The sequence below is a fragment of the Thalassophryne amazonica genome, chromosome 15 (assembly GCF_902500255.1).
Source record: "Thalassophryne amazonica chromosome 15, fThaAma1.1, whole genome shotgun sequence".
Lineage (NCBI taxonomy): Eukaryota > Metazoa > Chordata > Actinopteri > Batrachoidiformes > Batrachoididae > Thalassophryne > Thalassophryne amazonica.
The window spans coordinates 84,928,743-84,952,153 of NC_047117.1; the positions used below are offsets into that span (position 1 = coordinate 84,928,743).

Below are 23,411 nucleotides of genomic sequence, written 5' to 3' on the forward strand. Positions count from 1 at the left end.
ACCTGGAGAAACACACGCAGCCGCTGGTGTTCCAAATAGGTCTCCCATCTAAGTACTAACCAGGTCCTGCACTGCTTAGCTTCTGAGCTCTGGCAGGATCAGGCTGACACAAAGCAGATCGGCTGCCCCAAGGACCTCTGTGATGGTTTTTATTTTACTGCAGTGTTTTTAAATAACGTGTCACATTTAAACTGGGTGTCACGTGGCATGAGGCACACAGTACAGTTATTTTTTCTCTATTGTACCAGCTGGGTACACTGCTGCCACGTAATTCCACCTCCAGAGGGAAATGCTGTGGACACGGTGGCAGTGCACTGGCCCTGTCACGTGCATCAACTTGCCTTTGGCAAGCAGCATGCTGTCCGCATCTGCAAGTCTAGTATTACAGCTGTGATGATCGTGATGTCTCAAATACATTGTGTAACCCATGGGAGGGAAAACAATGTATGTGTTAAATGGTGGACACGCATGCCCTGTGAGTGGCACACTGCAGGACAAGCCAACAGTGCCACAAATACGCCACTTTCAGTCATGTATCAGCAGAAATACACCGTAACAAACTGCGTTTTGTCAATTATCATGGCGCTTTTTTTTTCTTTTTAAAAAAATCTGTTTATCTCCTTGTTGATTTTAGGTATTTTCCGCTCCTGTTATAACACAGTGATTGTAGCACAGTGGTAAAGTTTCTGTCTGGTAATCACAGCTTTTGTAAATTTAGGCTTGAATTCTGAGTGGCATTTTTTTTTTTTATTTAACCAGGGTTAATTAACTGCAAGATTTTACATTGTGTCCCCTTTAATTTATTGTTTATATCAACCCAGTGATATTCACTAATTATACAGCTGCATTTTATTTTATTTTTTTCCACATCAGATGCGCTATGTGGAGCAACATATCACAGCTACTCGCACTGTGTTTGTGCACGCACACTATGGTTCCCCAATTCCTGTTTGGTTCCTGGATTGTCTTCCAGTTTCTGCGTCTTTCGTTTTATGTGTGAAGGAGCCCTCAGGTTTACACTCAGTTTGTTCAACCTCCTTTCTGAAACATTCCCCAGGTGCAAGTGTTTATTAGTTGTGTTCATTCAGGATTTCTGCATACAGAAAGGTTATTATTTATTCTTTTTTTTTCAGTACCTGCTCACATGACATTCAGTGCAAACATACAAGACTCATTACGTGGTGTTACTGTTTATCGGAAACCAGTTGGAGCAGACTGTGCTGTGCTGTCATTCTGATATGGATGACTCTAAAACAGAAACTGCTTCAAAATATCCACCCAATATGGAAGAAGAGTCGGGAGCAGGTGAAGCAGCTTGTGACAGTCGGGGATCCAGTGACGGCTGCAGCAAATACCTGAAGACCATTCAGAACTTTATACCTGTGAAGTACTGGAACGAGTTCATGGAACTTGTCAAACTAGCAGGTCCAGTGGTAAGACGCGACAGTACACAGTAGAATAAAAATATTTATATGAAAAGGTGCTTTTAAGTTTTTTTTTTTTCTCTTTACATCCCAGTTGTTGAGCTGTGCATTCTATATACAGTGTCTTGAAAAGTATTCAGATGTGTGGGATTCTTAAGAATGTTTGAGAACATCGAATGTAAATGAAAAAAGAAATGTAGAATATTACACGAATATTTAAAACTTTTGCTCATCAATCCCAAAGCACCACCTCTTGCCAGAAGTTTATGGAACCAAGCCAAGGTTCCATGTCTTCTTTTTAACAGTTTTTTTCTGTGTTCTGCTCTATCGTGAGCCTTTGACTGCAAACTTCACAGTTCACCATCTTCAGTTACAAGTTGTTGAGTCATAAATAAATATATATTTTTTGTATGGCCTGAAGCCACTCTCAAAAGCAATTTATTACAAAGAAAAAAAAAATTGACAGGCATGTACAGTTGTTATGGTGGACCCCTTTTGCTTTTTTAAGGTGTTTGTTGTTATGTGTCGGACGCAGCCCGGAGAACCGACCAGCGTTTGAAGGACCCAGTATGAAATAAGCAGAGCACGGTACAAAGGATAACAGAGTTTAATAAACATAACAGTGAAGTGATACGTAAACAACAAAAGAGTGCGCGGTCTGGCGTGGTGGATTGTGGTGCGCTCCCAGCAGCGCTAACGGTCTGGAGCCAGAAAACTGTTCGGACCCAAGGACCCCGCCGACACCCCCCAGGTGGCCGCGACAAACCGAGTCTGTGAAAGAAGAAATCATTATGTGAGTCCACACTCAACACACAGAGAGACCACTCAAAGGTGTACAAACAGCAAACACTTCCTGGCTTAATTGCAAATCAGCTTCCCACCCTGCAGGCATAGAACACCCTGTTCACAAAACTCCACTGCAGTGGAAGCTGATTTAAACGACTAACATACAGCTCAATATAATAAGGTGTGAGGGACACCACATTTACTGACTGTATAAATGTTAGTCACAAAACCAAACGTACCTCAGGAAGTGTGCTGACGAGCGTGAGACCTCACCCCCTCCTCTTTCACAGACCATGCATCAAACCTGGACATTCTCTGCATCCACTGATGGGAGATGGCTCAAGAGATGACGATCTCACCCGTCTGGTCACAAGGACAAGTCTCTGGCCAATACACACTGTGTACTCCAGACTTAAATGCTACCATGTTCCAATCCATGTAGATGCACCACAGCTGTGAGTCCTGACGAGCTGCATGTGATCAGCCTCAGGTGATCAGGGTGAGGTCCTGATAAACTTAGCTACACAGCCACTCAGTCCCAAATGCGCACCACCTGGGAGGAAAACCAAAAGACAGAAACAGAAGACACACAAAAGCCAGCCAGGCACGCCAGCCACAACAGCACCCCACCCTCACGGGAAGCCTCCCGGCGACCACACAAACCTGGCCCAGGAGAAACACCCCCCTCCAGGGACCATGGCTGGAAACCGTATCTGCATTCGTCTTCCAACAGAATCTTCATTTAACAGAATGGTTGATGTCTTCTCCTCTGGCTGCATCTTTGCCTTTGTTTCTGTCAGTCACTTAGCACAGGTGTGGCCAGGAGTTCTTAAACCTGTGCGGTCAGCCTTTGTCCAACCATGTTCAGTCTGATTAGTCATAAAACAAAAAACACAAACAAACAACCAACCACCCCCCCCCCCCTCCCCAGGGGACCGTCCCATCAAACCCTGGGAGGAGGAGAAAAGAAAAACACAACCCAAACTTAAGCTTGCAAATAAAAATGCTAACACCACCCCCCCCCCCCCCCCCAGAGGACCGTTCCATCAAACCCCGGGAAGGGGAGAAAAGAAAAACCCAAACTTAAGCTTGCAAATAAAAATGCTAACCCCCCCCCCCCTAACGACATGTAGGAACCAACACCCCCCAGAGGACATCCGCCAGCTCCAGGAGTAATAACCACAGCCGAGGTCCCTCTGGGATCCAACGTCACCCACGGGGACTCCCAGCGCCTCCCAGAGGACCATTCCATCAACCCCAGGAGACGCCTCCCCTCATGACCAATGGACCCAGCCCCGACCATCTATGGCTAGATGGACCCACAGCCCTTTCCCCCCCAGAGGACACCACAGTCACACCCTGAGGGCGGAAACTGGGGGGAAAAACAAAAGGAAAGAAAAAAAAACATACAAACAAAACAACCCCAACCCCACCCCCCTTGGCGCAGTGGAAACTGGAAGCACGTCCAGCGTCACCAACCGTGACTATACCCCAGAAGCCAACCGGGAGGAGTGGAACAGCGGTTATGGCAGACGGCACAAAACGGCGCCACTCCTCCGACTCCCAAACCAGACACCAGCTGCGGGTATATTCCACTGCCCCAAATCTCAGCCACGCCGATGGCAGACGGCTCAAAGGCGCGCTGAAGCCGGAGGTGGAACAGGGAATCAACAAACAAAAAAAAACAACAACACCCCGAACCCCCCCTCCCTCCCAGGTGCAGAGGTTACCAGGGAAACGCCCAGCATAACCAAACTGCACCACTCCAGCAACGCCGACACGTACGGCTCACCCGGCTGGAGTCAGAGGAGAAGAGAGGGCATAACAAAAAAAAAAAAGAAAAAACAACCCAATTACCCCCCCATCACCCCCAGGGGACCGTCCCATCAAACCCTGGGGAGGTGAAACTAAAAGAAATAAAAAGAAAGACTAACAGACTAACATAAAGTCACTTGGGTCCTTTTTGTGCTCCAAACAGACTGCAGGGACACGACCCCAGACACTAATAGTGTAAAAAAAAAACCCACACAAAACCAACTCAAAAACACCTACAAAAAATGAACCAACACAAAACCAATAAGTGATTTATACCATCAAGCTCAAACAAATGGAACACACCTGTTCCAACTTAAGAGCTTGACGGTAATGTGACTCAGTCACCAACAGAGGGAGCCAGAGTGCTAAAAATGAAAAACCCCTTTGGTAACTGAGAAAACAAACTCAAGCTGCTCTTCTGTGCGCAGCTGTGTGTAACCACACAACCAAAATGTGATTCAACTAAATAACGCGGAGCTGAACAACAGACGCAAGTAGTTATCTTCATCTGGGGAAACGGGGCTACAACTGTAACACAAGAAGCTCAGCGACCCGTGCCACAGAGCTCCGCCGTGCGCGTTCACCCATTACAGACACACTCCTGCAGCTCCCGTTTAAACCTCTTATCTGGTCGGAGCATGACGCGAAGCCGTCGCCAGTCACACTCCACCACGACCCACTGATAAGGCACAAACACAGGAACACAGCTGCAAGAGAGCACAAATCAGCACTCAGTAATGGGTTCTCAAACACGCACCATCCGGGCGGAGAGCACCCGGAACTGATCCGGATAACTTCTGAACGACTGCTGCCGCCTTCCCGGCGCGTTACCGTCTCTGCTACCGCTGGGTCCGTGATGTTTGGCCAGAGACTACTGTTATGTGTCGGACGCAGCCCGGAGAACCGACCAGCGTTTGAAGGACCCAGTATGAAATAAGCAGAGCACGGTACAAAGGATAACAGAGTTTAATAAACATAACAGTGAAGTGATACGTAAACAACAAAAGAGTGCGCGGTCTGGCGTGGTGGATTGCGGTGCGCTCCCAGCAGTGCTAACGGTCCGGAGCCAGAAAACTGTTCGGACCCAAGGACCCCGCCGACACCCCCCAGGTGGCCGCGACAAACCGAGTCTGTGAAAGAAGAAATCATTATGTGAGTCCACACTCAACACACAGAGAGACCACTCAAAGGTGTACAAACAGCAAACACTTCCTGGCTTAATTGCAAATCAGCTTCCCACCCTGCAGGCATAGAACACCCTGTTCACAAAACTCCACTGCAGTGGAAGCTGATTTAAACGACTAACATACAGCTCAATATAATAAGGTGTGAGGGACACCACATTTACTGACTGTATAAATGTTAGTCACAAAACCAAACGTACCTCAGGAAGTGTGCTGACGAGCGTGAGACCTCACCCCCTCCTCTTTCACAGACCATGCATCAAACCTGGACGTTCTCTGCATCCACTGATGAGAGATGGCTCTAGAGACGACGATCTCACCCATCTGGTCACAAGGTCGAGTCTCTGGCCAATACACACTGTGTACTCCAGACTTAAATGCTACCATGTTCCAATCCATGTAGATGCACCACAGCTGTGAGTCCTGACGAGCTGCACGTGATCAGCCTCAGGTGATCAGGGTGAGGTCCTGATAAACTCAGCTACACAGCCACTCAGTCCCAAATGCGCGCCACCTGGGAGGAAAACCAAAAGACAGAAACAGAAGACACACAAAAGCCAGCCAGGCACGCCAGCCACAACAGTTTGTATTGTTTTTATTGATATGATATAATAATTTAAGTGGCTAAGTATCGTATTTATGGCCCTGTGATAGACTGGTTGGCCTGTCCAGAGTGAACCCCGTGCTCACGCCCTGACTGCTGGGTTAGGCTCCAGCCTCCCTTAACTGGAGTAAGCGGCTGAAGATGAGCGAGTATGTGTGAAGTATAGTATTTAACACTGATTTTATCAACATATCTTTGCCCTAAGAAGCTCTATAAGTCTTTTTTTCTATCTGCTAAAAATTTTTTATGTTATTTGTTGCTTTGTCATATAAAGGTAGGCAATGATGATCGCTGGGTCATGTGTAAATCAGTGCTGTACAATGTCACATGTTCAAAGGTCTTTCTTTGACCATGTGACATGAGTCTCCCCTACAAAGAGGAGCATCATGATGAAGTATGTCCACTGTGGGGACCAGACAGTGCAGAATATGATCATTATATTAATTTGCCATAATTCTGCCTCATGGCGTTTTCTTCTATAAAACAGAACCTTTGTTAGTCTGTTAGTTTGTCGTGCCAGTCTTATTATTCATCTTGGTCACAGTCATGTGACTGAGCATAGCAGCAATGTAGCTGAGCTTAGTAATGTGAGGTGAACTGCAGTCGCTGCGGTTGTTGAGAGGAAATTAACATGCTCAAACATATGTCCAGTGTTACTGGTTGTGCATTTGGGAGTGAGTCAAATTCAGCAAGCCACTACTGCAAAGCTGTATATTTAGATTCTGTGTGACTGGTTTGCTGAGATGCTTTTAGATGGTGTTCATTACATAACACAGAAAACTCAATAATGTACATATTACACTATGTATTATATCCTTTTAAAGCTCGCTGGCTGTGATTAAATAAACAAATGTATATAATCATGATATTCCAGATGATAAAATGTTATGATGCTCCTTTTCTTGGTCAGGGAAGTCACATGTATTTAAAAAAAAAAAAAAAAACAAGAATATAAAACCTACCTTGAAAATAAAAGTGATTTTTTTTTTTTTTTTTTTACATCCACCAAGGACATAATACAGTCATCAGTGTTTATTTATTTGTCTGTCTAACTCCCCGTTAGCAGGATTACTTTAAAAATACTGCACAGATTATGGTGAAATTTTCACCACAGTTAAATATTAAGCCATGGAAAACTCCATTCAGTTTTGGAGGTGCTCTAGTTCCAAATCCAGATTCTGGATCAAGATTTCACTTTATATAGGATTTGAAGAATTACTTCAAAACTACTTCACAGATTCTCACCATATTTGCACCACAGATAGATAATTAGGGCATGGAAGACTCCATGAATTTTGGAGGTGATCTGGATTGGTGGACATCAGAAATCTCTGAATGCTCTTATTTTAAATTGTACAACAGTTTGAATTAATCTGCAACTCCAAAATTTCTCATTTAGGTGATGTGAATCACAGACAAAACAGGAATAACTACTGGTGGTTTCCAAGATAAAGAACAGCGAAATATTTAGGTCACACACCCAGTATCAGTGCACTGTAGTGTAGCCTTGTCTGTTACTGTAATAGCACAGTTATGGTATTCTGTGAAGGGCTGGAGCCTATGCCATCAGTCATTGGGCAAGAGGTGGGTGGACATCTTGGGCAGATCACCAGACTATCGCAAGGCCAACCTGTACAGACAACTCACACCTATGGCCAATTTAGAGTCACCAATTCACCTAACCTGCATGTCTGTGGAAGTGGATTAAGTTGGAGTACTAAGAGGGATTCCATGTAAACACAGGGAGAACATGCAAACATCACACAGAAAGGACCAGGCAGGACGTGAACCTGGGGCTTTGGATATTATGCACACTGAATAAAAAGTTTCTAAGAACAAAGAAGCAGTTCTGTTTTCAACATGTGTGTTGTGTTTGCTTTTGTCCTCCAGGTTCTCTCACAGTTGACAATCTTCTCGATCAGTGTCATCAGCACAGTGTTCTGTGGTCATTTGGGAAAAACTGAACTTGCCGGAGTATCACTGGCAATTTCGGTGAGGAAAAATCTCTCTGCTGCTATCTTAAACCTCACGCATACTTGTCCTGTTTTCAATGTTGCCAAAGTTACTTTGAAAAGTTACTTTATTAGTTACTTTTAACAGTTAATTCATTAGCAGCTTTATGCAGTTACTTGATTAGTGACTTTTTAGTTACTTTTTACAGTTACTTTATACAGTTACTTCATTAGCAGCTTTATGCAGTTACTTATTAGTTACTTTATACAGTTACTTCATTAGCAGCTTTATGCAGTTACTTATTAGTTACTTTATACAGTTACTTCAATAGGAGCATTATGCAGCTACTTATTAGTTACTTTTTACAGTTACTTTATACAGTTACTTCAATAGGAGCTTTATGCAGCTACTTATTAGTTACTTTTTACAGTTACTTTATACAGTTACTTCAATAGGAGCTTTATGCAGTTACTTATTAGTTACTTTATACAGTTACTTCAATAGGAGCTTTATGCAGTTACTTCATAAGGAGCTGCTGACAACTTTAAACTAATAAATAATGTAACTAATAAGCTAACTAGTAATCTAATTTGGTTACTTTTAAGATTGAGTAATCAGCAGTTACTAATCAGCAAAGTAACTAATAGTTACTTTTCTGAATACTCAGTTTTCAAAATAACCATGTTAGATTACTAGTTACTTTATTAGTTTCATTTAGCAGCTGCCAACAAGTTGTCTGCAGCTGCGAATGAATTAACTGTAAAATGTAACTGATTAAAGTAACTAATAACGTAACTTTCAAACTTACTTTGGCAACACTGCCTGTCTCAGCCTTGATAATTGCTGATAGATAATCAATCATGGCAATTTCATGAGGATTCTGCCTTCACTGTTATTGACATTGTGGCAGGTTTGTGTTAACTTTTAACTGCTGTTGGTTTACCATTTGCCATTTATGGTAGATCACTGAAAATTTACAGTCATGTTTGAGGACTGGTCTGCCAGTGAGCTGCTTACAGGCACATTACATATTGCAATATCAAGAAATCAGAAAGAGGATGCCGATTTTTTTTCTTTTTCCTTTTGCAAATTTCAATATAGTACCTAGCCATTCAGCGACCCATGTATGACGAATGATTCCAAATGTGATTTACCATGATGAACATGTACCTTAAATCAAGTGTCAGCCCTTTTACATTCTTTACTTTTCACAGCAATGTATTTGTTTGTTTGTCTAATGGATTTGCTGCACATGAGGTCTGCAGACAGTAATTATCTTTCTTTCTTTTAAACTGCAGATATTTAATATCACTGGTGTTTCCATTGGCACTGGTTTGGCACAAACATTTGATACCTTCATCAGTCAGGTATAGTTACAATAAAAGTTGATTATTCTCTCTCTCTCTCAACACACACACACACACACACACACACACACACACACACACACACACACACACACACACACACACACACACACACACACACACACACACACACACACACACATAAAATGAAAAAGTTGGTGAGTTATGCACAGACCAAGACCACATTGTTTCCACATTACTGCTGATGTGACTACTTCACATATATGATCAGATGTGATCACACATCTTATCTCACCATGACAAATTGATCTTATAATTATAATTTGAGAGGAATTTTGTTTGAAAAATCAAGGATCCAAACTACTGCAAAAAGTCATTGTGTATCTGTCAAAGGTGTTAACATCTGGAGCAACTGCCCCGACAACATTAAAGTACTTGGTACGTTAGTAGGCTTTAAAAGACATTACAAGAATAACAAAATTGCATGCTATAGTTGAAAACTTAGGTCTTGTTATTACTTTCATGTTTGTGTGTTGTGTGCCAGTATTGTCTGGTTATATTTTGTAAATTTGAGTTCATTGACTAAGTTTGCATGTTTTTTTCTTTTTGGTATTGTCATCGTGTGTGCGTATGTATGTACATGTAGGTATGTGTACGTTTATATATCTGCATATGTGTATGTATATATGTGCAGTGGTGGGCACAGTTCCGATAATCCGATAACAGATAATTATCGAAGATAATGTTTTCATTATCAGATTATCTTTTTAGATAACTTTAAAAACCATTATTGGACCAATTATCTTTAAGACCGATAAACAAAGCTTAACAACAACAAGCATTTCTAAAATTTAAAATCAATTCAGCATCTATCTGTTAAAAGTTTTGTAATAGATATACAGTTATACCCTCTGCAAACAGAAAAGAGCTGTTTCTATGAAAAAAAAAAAACTATCTTCTGCAGACAAAAAAAAAACAAAAAAACATTTCCTTTAACATCATACCAATATGCTGGCAATATCACCTAAGTCATCCAGAGGCATACATTTTTAACTTATGGTTCAAATTTTAACCAAACTAATTTTGGACAAGTTATTTAAAATTACTGTCATGTCTGAAGTTTTATAAAGTGAAAATATCAGATATATGTTTTAGTTTTAAAGTAATGTGCTAATTTTTAAGGTTTGGTGAGCACATGCTGAGCCCAGCAGTGCATTATGGGTAGGATGATGTAATCTCATATTTACACAGGACAAATGCATTTCAGACACTCTGTTCAGGCTCCACAGACAACAGCATTAAACTCTAGTGCCTAAAACTCTCTTGAATATATTATCTGGGTTTATAGACGTTGTTATTGTATTTGCGATTGTTAAATTCCACGCATTTTAAATGTAGCAGACGGGATTATCTGGAATTTTGTTTTCAAGGCCTCTACTGCCATCTAATGGCCAGTAGTGTTCATGGCAGTATTCGCCCTAAGTACTAAGCGTCTGAGAACCAGTAGATGGCAGTGTTGTATTTGTTTGACCCTAGTTATATCAGATGATTGTCAAATCAACTTTTTGGCTTTGCAAATGGCTTTTTTTTTTTTTTTTTTTTTTTTTTTACAAATGAAATTTAAAAAAAAAACAAAACAACAGCAAAAAAAAAAAAAAATTAATAATAATAATAACATTACAAGACAGCTCTGCAGTGTTTGCACTGGCACAGTGCGAGCGGTTGGATGCTTGTAGCTCTTCAACAGTTAAATGTGGTCTATTAAACATTAGGTCTCTCTCTTCTAAGTCCCTGTTAGTAAATGATATAATAATTGATCAACATATTGATTTATTCTGCCTTACAGAAATCTGGTTACAGCAGGATGAATATGTTAGTTTAAATGAGTCAACACCCCCGATTCACACTAACTGTCAGAAGACTTAACAGTATTCCCTGAAAAGCCCCTTCTGTCTGATCATTTCTTAATAACATTTACATTTACTTTAATGGACTACCCAGCAGTGGGGAATAAGTTTCATTACAGTAGAAGTCTTTCGGAAAGCGGTGTAACTAGGTTTAAGGATATGATTCCTTCTTTGTTATGTTCTCCAATGCCATATACCAACACAGTGCAGAGTAGCTACCTAAACTCTGTAAGTGAGATAGAGTATCTCGTCAATAGTTTTACATCCTCATTGAAGACAACTTTGGATGCTGTAGCTCCTCTGAAAAAGAGAGCCTTAAATCAGAAGTGCCTGACTCCGTGGTATAACTCACAAACTCGCAGCTTAAAGCAGATAACCCATAAGTTGGAGAGGAAATGGCGTCTCACTAATTTAGAAGATCTTCACTTAGCCTGGAAAAATAGTCTGCTGCTCTATAAAAAGCCCTCCATAAAGCTAGGACATCTTACTACCCATCACTAAATGAAGAAAATAAGAACAACCCCAGGTTTCTTTTCAGCACTGTAGCTAGGCTGACAAAGAGTCAGAGCTCTATTGAGCCGAGTATTCCTTTAACTTTAACTAGTAATGACTTCATCACTTTCTTTGCTAATAAAATTTTAACTATTAGAGAAAAAATTACTCATAACCATCCCAAAGACATATCGTTATCTTTGGCTGCTTTCAGTAATGCCGGTATTTGGTTAGACTCTTTCTCTCCGATTGTTCTGTCTGAGTTATTTTCATTAGTCACTTCCTCCAAACCATCAACATGTCTATTATACCCCATTCCTACCAGGCTGCTCAAGGAAGCCCTACCATTAATTAATGCTTCAAGCTTAAATATGATCAATCTATCTTTATTAGTTGGCTATGTACCACAGGCTTTTAAGGTGGCAGTAATTAAACCATTACTTAAAAACCCATCACTTGACCCAGCTTTCTTAGCTATTTATAGGCCAATCTCCAACCTTCCTTTTCTCTCAAAAATTCTTGAAAGGGTAGTTGTAAAACAGCTAACTGATCATCTGCAGAGGAATGGTCTATTTGAAGAGTTTCAGTCAGGTTTCAGAATTCATCATAGTACAGAAACAGCATTAGTGAAGGTTACAAATGATCTTCTTATGGCCTCAGACAGTGGACTCATATTAAAGGCACTGCGCTGCGGTGGTTTGAATCATATTTATCTAATAGATTGCAATTTGTTCATGTAAATGGGGAGTTTTCTTCACAGACTAAGGTTAATTATGGAGTTCCACAAGGTTCTGTGCTAGGACCAATTTTATTCACTTTATACATGCTTCCCTTAGGCAGTATTATTAGAAAGCATTGCTTAAATTGTCATTGTTACGCAGATGATACCCAGCTTTATCTATCCATGAAGCCAGAGGACACACACCATGTCTTACAGACATAAAGACATGGATGACCTCTAATTTCCTGCTTTTAAATTCAGATAAAACTGAAGTTATTGTACTTGGCCCCACAAATCTTAGAAACATGGTGTCTAACCAGATCCTTACTCTGGATGAATTACCCTGACCTCTAGTAATACTGTGAGAAATCTTGGAGTCATTTTTGATCAGGATATGTCCTTCAATGCACATATTAAGCAAATATGTAGGACTGCTTTTTTACATTTGCGCAATATCTCTAAAATTAGAAAGGTCTTGTCTCAGAGTGATGCTGAAAAACTAATTCATGCATTTATTTTCTCTAGGCTGGACTATTGTAATTCATTATTATCAGGTTGTCCAAAAAGTTCCCTGAAAAGCCTTCAGTTAATTCAAAATGCTGCAGCTAGAGTACTGACGGGAACTAGAAGGAGAAAGCATATTTCACCCATATTGGCCTCTCTTCATTGGCTTCCTGTTAATTCTAGAATAGAATTTAAAATTCTTCTTCTTACTTATAAGGTTTTGAATAATCAGGTCCATCTTATCTTAGGGACCTCGTAGTACCATATCACCCCAATAGAGCGCTTCGCTCTCAGACTGCAGGCTTACTTGTAGTTCCTAGGGTTTGTAAGAGTAGAATGGGAGGCAGAGCCTTCAGCTTTCAGGCTCCTCTCCTGTGGAACCAGCTCCCAATTAAGATCAGGGAGACAGACACCCTCTCTACTTTTAAGATTAGGCTTAAAACTTTCCTTTTTGCTAAAGCTTATAGTTAGGGCTGGATCAGGTGACCCTGAACCATCCCTTAGTTATGCTGCTATAGACGTAGACTGCTGGGGGGTTCCCATGATGCACTGTTTCTTTCTCTTTTTGCTCTGTATCCACCACTCTGCATTTAATCATTAGTGATTGATCTCTGCTCTCTTCCACAGCATATCTTTTTCCAGGTTCTCTCCCTCAGCCCCAACCAGTCCCAGCAGTAGACTGCCCCTCCCTGAGCCTGGTTCTGCTGGAGGTTTCTTCCTGTTAAAAGGGAGTTTTTCCTTCCCACTGTCGCCAAGTGCTTGCTCATAGGGGGTCGTTTTGACCGTTGGGGTTTTTCTGTGATTGTTGTATGGCTTTTGCCTTGCAATATAAAGCTCCTTGGGGCAATTGTTCTTGTGATTTGGCGCTATATAAATAAAATTGATTTGATTTGATTTGATTTTCAGCAGGAGGATAACCTCACAACGGCCGACAAGAAAAATATCAAACAGGTTTGAATTTCATTGGACCATATGATCGGCAATCAGGAGGTGGTCCTGAGATGTTAAACGCAGCTTGTTACTCCATGTACACTACATGATACAGGACGCGCGATTAATCTGAAACTCGGTCCAAAAAATTCCTGCATGAAAAATCATCTCGCACAGTGTAAAGCACGTTTTACAACATCATAAAACGTGCGCACATTCTCTCCACATGCAAAACATTTTGCGATGACACTTCCAGGGCTCCATAAAAATGCCTGTTTTTACAAATAAAAAAATGAAGACCAACACACGACAGACGTCACATTAACGTGTTGGTTTACATAATGAATGACTGAACCAATCAATGTTTAGCAGAGGCACTTTTACCCAGAATCCTTTGTGATTTGTCTGTTTGTTACAAAACCTCAGAATTAGTGCATTATTCAACATTAAAAGATATATGCTGACAAATGACAGAATTGACATTAATGGAGTTATTCTATCGGTATTAATGTTATTGATAAATCAAAACCATAAGTCAGCATGACTTTATTTTTCAAAACCTCTGCCTGACCGGAGTGTTGTAATTGATAGAGAGCTAGCTTTATGGCTGCTCTCAGGGTGCCTCTGTGTTGGGAGCTCTGTAGTAGAAAAGAGCTTCCAGCAGGGGCAGAATGTTCAAAAAGAAAAGTGTGGTCTCAGTGTGTGGGTCTGTTGTTACTTTTAATATTAGTAGAACTTATTATGGCATTAAAACTTAAATTCGTTTTACTAGTAAATGTACCAGAGACAATATTGGAATTTATCAGTTATCTGTAACTTCCCATACATTTTTGGGTGGTTTATTGTTTTATCTTTACCGAAGATAACTTTTCAGTTATCTGATTATCTTTTATCGAAGTTAATTAAATTTTTTGGTTATCTGTGCCCACCACTGTATATGTGTATATACATGTATGTGTATATATATATATGTGTGTGTGTGTGTGTGTGATTGTGCAGCTATGTATTTATGAAATTTTGTTTGTGTGTAGATGTATATTTTTTATTATAAGTGGTGGGTATTTATAAGCTCTGCTTCTGCCCTCACCCTTTCGGCCACGCAGGACTTTCGTAAAGTTGCTTTGTTATGAGTTTTAATGTTTTTGTTGTTGAATTGTGTGCTGAATAAACTCATTCATTCATTCATTCATTTGTTCATCTAGAAATGGTGAATTTTGACACTATTATGCATCTTTCTAGAGTGGCCCTAAGAGACCAAATGCACTGCAAATTAGTGCTAATTCACACATGGTGCAAATATGTACGAGGGCTGTCCGTAAAGTATAGGTCCTTTTTATTTTTTTCAAAAACTATATGGATTTCATTCATATGTTTTTACGTCAGACATGCTTGAACCCTCGTGCGCATGCGTGAGTTTTTCCACACCTGTCGGTGACGTCATTCGCCTGTGAGCACTCCTTGTGGGAGGAGTCGTCCAGCCCGTCGTCGGAATTCCTTTGTCTGAGAAGTTGCTGAGAGACTGGCGCTATGTTTGATCAAAATTTTTTCTAAACCTGTGAGACACATCGAAGTGGACATGGTTCGAAAAATTAAGCTGGTTTTCAGTGAAAATTTTAACAGCTGATGAGAGATTTTGAGGTGATTCTGTCGCTTTAAGGACTTTTCACGGTGCGCTGTGTGCAGCCACTGCAGCCCGGAGCAGGAGCAGAGATCTTTACAGCTGCATGCCCCCTTTCTATTTGGTGCCCAGACCAACATGCCACTCTGTGTTATGTGGTCATTCATTTTTCTTATTTGTTTTGTAATTGGTATGTAGGTATTGTCGTAATTATTTATGTAACTGTCCTGGCGGTGGTTTCTGTGTCTGTCATCCAGATGTCAGTGTGCTGTGATCAGCTGACAGGCCCCTCCCCATGTTGTGTCCAATCAGACTGTCTGGCCCCCATGTAATCAGATCTGTACATACAAATAAGCATTTTTGCAAGTGTGCTCCCCCTGGCAAACAAGATGTGTTGGGGGAGTTGTGGAGACGTGCAAGACACATGCACCACATGTGTGTGGCTTTTTGCAACTCCACACTTGTGGGAACACGAGACAGATTTCACATGCAGCTCAACAGTGACTGTCTGCTGACTAGTTTTGCCATAGTGCAAATGGCCGCACATTTTCTAAGTGCCAAACAAGTGGTGTTAGATGTCCGTGTGTGTCACCTGGAATTTGGCCAACACCTGCCGCAAGAGGGTTCAATGGGTTCGCACAGTGTACACTCTGTCTTTCAGCCGCTGGTGTGCGTAAATACTTGCAGCAACAGGTGTACGACGCATTAGAGGCAGCTACGATTTTACACGTTTTGCACTCGATTCTTGCTTCATGCACACTTTATGCTCAAATCGACCAAATTCACAATATGTGTGAAGGGGCCCTTAAAAAAGCATCTGCAAACAGAAAAACACTGCAAACAGAAAAATGCTGCAAAAAGAAAAATGCTGCAAACAGAAAAAAAAAAAAAAAAAAAAAAAAAAAACTTCCTCAATACAGTCTGTCAAGTTGATCTGCGGTTTGCAAATGGACATGGGGCACGACCGCCACCATTTTTTTCAACTTCTGTTTTGTTTTGTTTGTTTTTGCAGCATTTTTCAATTTTGCAGCGTTTTTCCTTTTTACAGTGTTTTTCTGTGTTCTGTGTTGCAGTGCATTTTCTTCAGTGTTGTTTTTCCAACTTCTGTTTTCATTTTTCTAATTTGTGTTTTCTTTTTTCCAACATCTGTTTTCTTTTTTCCAGCTTCCATTTTGTTTTGTGTACTTTTGCAGTGTTGTTCTGTTTGCAGCATTTTGTTTGTTTGTTTGTTTGTTTGTTTGTTTTTCTTTTGGAGCATTTTTCTGTTTGCTGCGTTTTTCTGTTTGCAGTATTTTTTGTGTTTTTTGTTTTTCTTTTGCAGCATTTTTCTGTTTGCCGCATTTTTCTGTTTGCAGCGATTATTTTAATTTTATTTATTTATTTATTGCATTTTTGTGTTTGCTGGTGTTTTCTACAATTGCAGTGCATTTACTTCCGTGTTGTTTTTCAGACTTCCATTTTCTTTTTCCAACTTCCATTTTGTTTTGTGTGCTTTTGCAATGTTTTTTCTGTTTGCAGTGTTTTGCTTTTTTTTTTGTTTGTTTTGTTTTGTTTTGTCTTGCAGCATTTTTCTGTTTGCAGCGGTTATTTTATTTTATTTTATTTTTTTGCAGCATTTTTCTGTTTGCAGTGTTTTGTGTTTGCTGGTGTTTTCTTAAGTTGCTGTGCGTTTGGCCTCTTAGGGCCACCGTATATTTCACACAAAATGCAAAAACATGGCACGCATTGCTCTAACACAAAAGTCCCTCACAGAGGCGTGAGTGACACCAAGCAAATCCGAAAACTATCCCATTTCACATCGGCATGCGATCAACAGTCAAAGTTCAATCAAATCCAACTTTCACAGCAGCACATTGTGCCATATATTCACACAACCACTATAAATGAGGCATCCAGCCCAAAACATGGAAGTCATCAAAGTGCAGAAGTGATGTCAATCAATCAACAATTTTATTAATCCCACAACGGGCAATTTCATGTGAGTAGTCCGTTAAAAAAACAAAACAAAACACAATAACGTACAACATAAAAAACAATGAAACAAATAGAAACAAATAAAACATACTGAATGAGTTAAAATGAATAGCAAGAATAAATAAATAAATAAATAAAAACATGGCAGACCTACAGAGCATTTAAAAGTCAAATTGTCAAAAGGGATAAATGACTTTAAAAAACGGTTGGTTCTACACACCGGGGAAGCATAACAGCGTCCTGAAGGAAGCAGAGAAAACTCTCCTAAAAGAACACGACCTGACAAGGACAAGATGCTTTCAGCCTTCAGGAGGATCTGTTGATTACAGAAAGAGTGTCAGTCTCTTTTTTTCACTCCGATAATCTTTGAACAGATTTTAACAATGTTGGTCAGGCTGTTTCTGTCTTTCACTGAGAGACCAGCAGATAAATGAAAAACACAAACGACTCTCAGTAAAGACTGATAAAAATGACAAAGGAGTGAGAGGAACGGTCAGAGGTCAAGTGTACACATGGCAAAAATGCTTACAAATTTACATCCATGGTTTATTTAATTTCCATTTGGAATGAAAAAAAAATGGTTCTAAATTACAAAACTTTGTTTCTATGTCATTAATCCCATTTCAAGTCAAAAAAATATACTGGAAAATTTGATGTTCCTCTGTAAATTACACTGAACAAAAATATAAACTCAACACTTTTGTTTTTGCTCCCATTTTTCATGAACTAAAGACAAAGATCTAAAACATTTTCTACATACACAAAAGACCTATTTCTTTCAAATTTTGTTCCCAAATCTACCTAAGTCTGTGTTAGTGACACTTCTCCTTTGCTGAGACAATTCATCCCACAGCACAGGTGTGGCATATTAAAATGTTGATTAGACAGCATGATTATTGCGCAGATGTGCCTTAGGCTGGCCACAATAAAAGGCCACTCTGAAATGTCCTGTTTTATCACACAGCACAATGCCACAGCTGTCACACGTTTTGGGGACGCGTGCAGGTGGGATGACTGTAGGAATGTCCACCAGAGCTGTGGCTCATTAAATTAATGTTCATTTTTCTACCATAAGCCGCCTCTGAAAGTATTTCAGAGAATTTGGCAGCACATCCAAGTGGCATCACAACCATAGACCAAATGTAACCACACCAGCCCAATCCAGCATGTTCACCTCCAAGATCGTCTGAGACCAGCCACCCGGACAGCTGCTGAAACAATCAGTTTGCAGAAAAAAATGCAATGTTTGTGCAAAAAATGTCTGCACAAACATCAGAAACCATCTCAGGGAAGCTGATCTGCATGCTCGTTGTCCTCATCTGGGTTTTGACCTGACTGCAGTTTGTTGTCGTAACCGACTTGAGGGGGCAAATGCTCACATTCAGTACTGTCTGGCTGCTGATTAACTCTATGCGAAGGCAATGTGTTGCACTGCTTGAGGCAACTGGCAGCCACACAAGATACTGACTGGTATTCTGGCCTCCCTAGATTTGGGAGAGGTGATGTCTGGGTGCATGGCAGCACCCTGACATCACCATCGGTGTGTCTGTATGAATAAGTGATTGTGAGGCATAATTGTAAAGCGATTTGAGCTTCTGATGCAGATGGAAAACACACTATATAAATGCAGTCCATAATATGTACAGTTTTAATTCTTGTCCATTCATTCATTCAATAAAAAACCACAGTAATATAAATATTTATTAAAAAACAACAGGAAATTATTTGACAAATATGGTAGTGTGCCTGTTAAAGAATAAAATACATTTACTCTTGATGACCATTTCTCAATACACTTGTAGTCAAATGGTGATAAACTGCAAGATGACAGATTTTAATTTAGTTATTTCAGCATTTAATTGCATCATCCTCATTGATGATGCCATTGTCTTTAATGTTGTCATCATTACAGAGTGAACACAAAACTATGAATCTGACTTTCTTCATGTTGTCCTCCTTGTTTTTTTTTTTGTTTGTTTGTCTGTTTGTAATGAGCCTGGAACCCACAATTATCATTATGAAATTTTTACACAGGATTCCTTTCCTGATAGGCAAGAACTGATTCAGTTTTCAAGTTCATAGATCAAAGGGCAAAGACAGGAAAAATCTTTGAATATTTGAAAAATCCCCATATTTTAACATTGAATGCATTTTCAAAAATTAATAACTTTGTCAAAAAACATTGAATTTCTTTCATATTTGAGAGTGTTATGTCAAAATTCCCCAAGACACAGGTGAAAATAGGTGGGTGTGTGTGTGTGTGTGTGTGTGTGTGTGTGTGTGTGTGTGTGTGTGTGTGTGTGTGTGTGTGTGTGTGTGTGTGTGTGTGTGTGTGTGTGTAACCATTGTGGATTGAATTTATTGTGTAAAAATAATAAAAATATCAGAATTTACAAATATAATTCATGTTCTGATAGTGATTACCATACAGCTAGCAAAAGCTAACACAGCCTGCTGCTAAAGGCTAGGCTAATCTTAGCTTTTCAAGCTGAGTCTTCAGTGGTGCATTAACATCATGTTTTATTTCATAAGGTGTTTATCCACCTTAGACAAACTTTTAGACAAACTTTGTTGTTGCCTGTCAGGTTTTGCCCCGGCTCGGACCGAGCCCGTTATGTTTTGTTGTCAGTCTCTTTATTGATTTCCTTTTGTCTGCTTTTTTGACAATCTGGTTATTTTGCTTTTGTCACAGCTGCTTATTTTCTGTTCATCACACTATAGCCACATCTTGACTTCCGGTCTGGTATAGTTTAGTCTTTCAGCCACCATTTTTGATTTTTGTTCATCATTGCTTTTGCCACAGCTTTTATGTTCATCATTCGTCAGCCACTTGCTGAGTTACATTCTGGTTTAGTTTAGTTTTGATCCACTGTTTTTGATTACTTGTGTCACTAAGTTTATTTATCAGGTTTACCACATTTGTCTTCATTTATAATATTCATGTCAGTTCCATTCTAGTTTTAGCTTTTGATTTTCGTTGTTTATTTGATTTTGTTCATGTTTAGTTTCAATGCGGTCTTCGGATATTTTAGTATTGTTAGTCATGCCCATGTTGTCACTACACTCCTTTGTCTCAGTTCTCATGCTTTCACATTCAGTTTCATTTGGATCACAGTCACGCCCTCAGATCACTCCACTCTCTTGCCCATCACCTTCTCAGCTCTGTTGGCCATGCCCAGTTTTGTTTCCACCTCCTTGTCCACCTGTCACTAGAGGTGGGCGGATCGATCTTAATATCGATACCAACACTGGTATTGGTATTGAACGATCCTCATGTAAAATGATCAATAGTCAAGCTTTTTTTCTCTCCCACACGCACTGACTGCTGCACACGCAGATTCATCAAAGTCTACTCTCTGTCTGTAAGAGCAGCACTGCGCTGTGTCACACAACATGGAGCAGCGTACCCTTGTATTGTGGTTTGTCAGCCCTCTACCTCAGGAGATTTTGTTTTAAGTTGTGTTGAGTGATATTTTTTTAAACAAAAATGTTGATTGTGATAATAAAGTATTTTGTTGTCACGTACAATGTTTGGCAAAATTCTATCCTAGGTCTTTTGGATCCTTTGGATCTATGAAGCTTAAATATGAAAAGTATTGGTATCGGTATTGACGATACTGGGCCTGTATTTACTTGGTATCGGATCGATACCAAAATTTCCGGTATCGCCCACCTCTGCCTGTCATAGCACTCTCTGTCTCGCGGTCCTCCTCTCTGTTAGTCCCCGCCTTACTAATGCCTGCACACCACACCTTCTCCATTTCACTTCCTAATTAACTCAGTGTATTTAAGCTCTGCAAGTTTTCTTTTCAACTGCTTTCTCGTTGATCTGTTATCTTCGTCCTGGCCCTCATCACAGTTTCTTGCTCTCACATTTTGCTCGACCTTTCTTGTGTTCTGGATCTGGATTTTGTCTTTGCCCATGTTACATTGTATTGCTGTGTTATCGAACCCCGCCTGTTTTTTTGATGATGCCTCTGCTTATCACCTACCTGTACCTCCGCAACGCTGACTGACAATTCTGTGTACCAGACCGTGCCTAAATTATCAATAAAGCATTATTCTTATTCCACCACCTTCTTGTGATTTGTGTTGCTAATCCTCTGGCTCTAGCTCAGACTGAGTGCTCATTGTGTGATCCCCTCCCCGTTTGAGGGACACATGGGTCTTCATAACCATCATAAATTTCGGACTTGTGACAAAGAAAACTCCACCTCCTTTGTTCGATCAGAGGGGGTATTTTCCGCATGCAGTCGGGATGTATTGTGCTTCTATTGCATCTAGTGTGAACAGTCTTTTAGGGTCTTCCTACTCCAGTCATATTCTGTGTTGGTGTGATGGATGTTCTTTAAACTCAGTACATTGTATTTTTGTCTCCACTAAACTCGTTCCTGCAGACGTATGGCAGCGGTAACTTGAGCGTTGTGGGGGTGATTCTGCAGAGAGGGATCCTGATTCTGCTGCTGGCCTGTTTTCCCTGTGGGCTCTTATCACTCAACACTGAGCCCATTCTTCTTGCTGTCAAACAGATTCCAGAAGTAGCCCGGTCAGTCTTTTACTTATTTCCTCAAATATTTTTACATCTAATTCAGAGTGACACACACATTTTTTTTTTTTTTTACACAAGCAGATTTTGCCTTTTGTACAAATAAATGTACTACAATCTGTAGTTGGAAATGAGTATATCATACAAAATACTCTATTTTTCTTGAGTAGAAGTACAACCCCAATTCCAGTGAAGTTGGGCTGTTGTGTAAATGTAAATACAAACAGAATACAATGATCTGCAAATCCTCTTCAACCAATATTCAATTGAATACACCAAAGACAAGATACTCATGTTCAAAATGATAAACTTTATCGTTTTTGTGCAAATATTTGCTTATTTTGAAATGCATGCCTGAAACACATTTCAAAAAACCTGGGACAGTGATATGTTTACTATTGTCTTACATCACCTTTCCTTCTAACAACACTCTATAAGCATTTGGAACAGAGGACGCTAATTGTTGAAGCTTTGTAGGTGGAATTCTTCCCCATTCTGCTTGATGTACAACTTCAGTTGTTCAACAGTCCAGGGTCTCCGTTGTCATATTTTGTGCTTCATAATGCGCCACACATTTTCAATGGGTGGACAGGTTTTGGACTGCAGTCAGGCCAGTCTAGTACCCGCATTATTTTACTACGAAGCCACGCTGTTGTAACACGTGGAGAATGTGGCTTGGCATTGTCTTGCTGAAATAAGCAAGGACGTCCCTGAAAAAGACGTTGCTTGGATGGCAGCATGTCTTGCTCCAAAACCTGGATGTACCTTTCAGCATTGATGATGCCATCACAGATGGGTAAGTTGCCCATGCCATAGGCACTAACACACCCCATACCATCACAGATGCTGGCTTTTGAATTTTGCGCTGGTAACAGTCTGGATGGTCTTTTTCCTCTTTTGTCCATGATTTCCAAAAACAATTTGAAATGTGGACTCAGACCACAGCACACTTTTCCACTTTGCATCTGTCCATTTCAAATGAGCTCAGGCTCACAGAAGGCGGCACTGTTTCTGGATGTTGTTGATGTATGGCTTTCACTTTGCATGGTAGAGTTTTAACTTGCACGTGTAGAAGTAGTGACCAACTGTGTTAACTGACAATGGTTTTCTGAGTGTTCCTGAGCCCACGTGGTAAGATCCATTACAACGATGTCAGTTGTTAATGCAGTGCTGGCTGAGAGATCAAAGGTCACGAGCAATCAGTGTTGGTTTTCGGCCTTGCCGCTTACATGTAGAAAATCTGCAGATGCTCTGAATCTTCAGTTTATATTTTGGCTGTAGATGATGGAATCCCTAAATTCCTTTGCAATTAAACATTGAGAAACATTATCTTAAACTGTTGAACTATTTTTTTTTTCACACAATTGTTCACAAAGTGGTGATCCTCACCCCATCTTTTCTTGTGAACGGCTGAGACTTTTGGGGATGCTCCTTTGACACTCACAATTACTGTCCCATTTCCCAGATGCTTATTGAGTGTTTTTAGAAGGAAAGGTGATGTAACACAGTGGTAAACATATCACTGTCCCAGCTTTTTTGAAACTTGTTGCAGGCATCCATTTCAAAATGAGCAAATATTTGCACAAAAACAATAAAGTTTATAACATAAATATCTTGTCTTTGTG

At 40.3% G+C, this 23,411-nt stretch overlaps 1 protein-coding gene across 1 annotated transcript in view; it reads left to right on the plus strand.

Annotated features, from left to right (window-relative positions):
- Window positions 1-1,283: 1,283 nt before the first annotated feature.
- The window catches only part of LOC117526659 (multidrug and toxin extrusion protein 1-like), a 119,776-nt gene continuing 97,648 nt past the window's right edge, over window positions 1,284-23,411 (plus strand). The window contains exons 1-4 of the mRNA XM_034188713.1: window positions 1,284-1,433; window positions 7,704-7,805; window positions 9,065-9,133; window positions 21,638-21,786. Of these exons, the coding sequence (XP_034044604.1) occupies window positions 1,284-1,433; window positions 7,704-7,805; window positions 9,065-9,133; window positions 21,638-21,786 (470 nt within the window). The remainder of the gene's footprint in view (window positions 1,434-7,703; window positions 7,806-9,064; window positions 9,134-21,637; window positions 21,787-23,411) is intronic.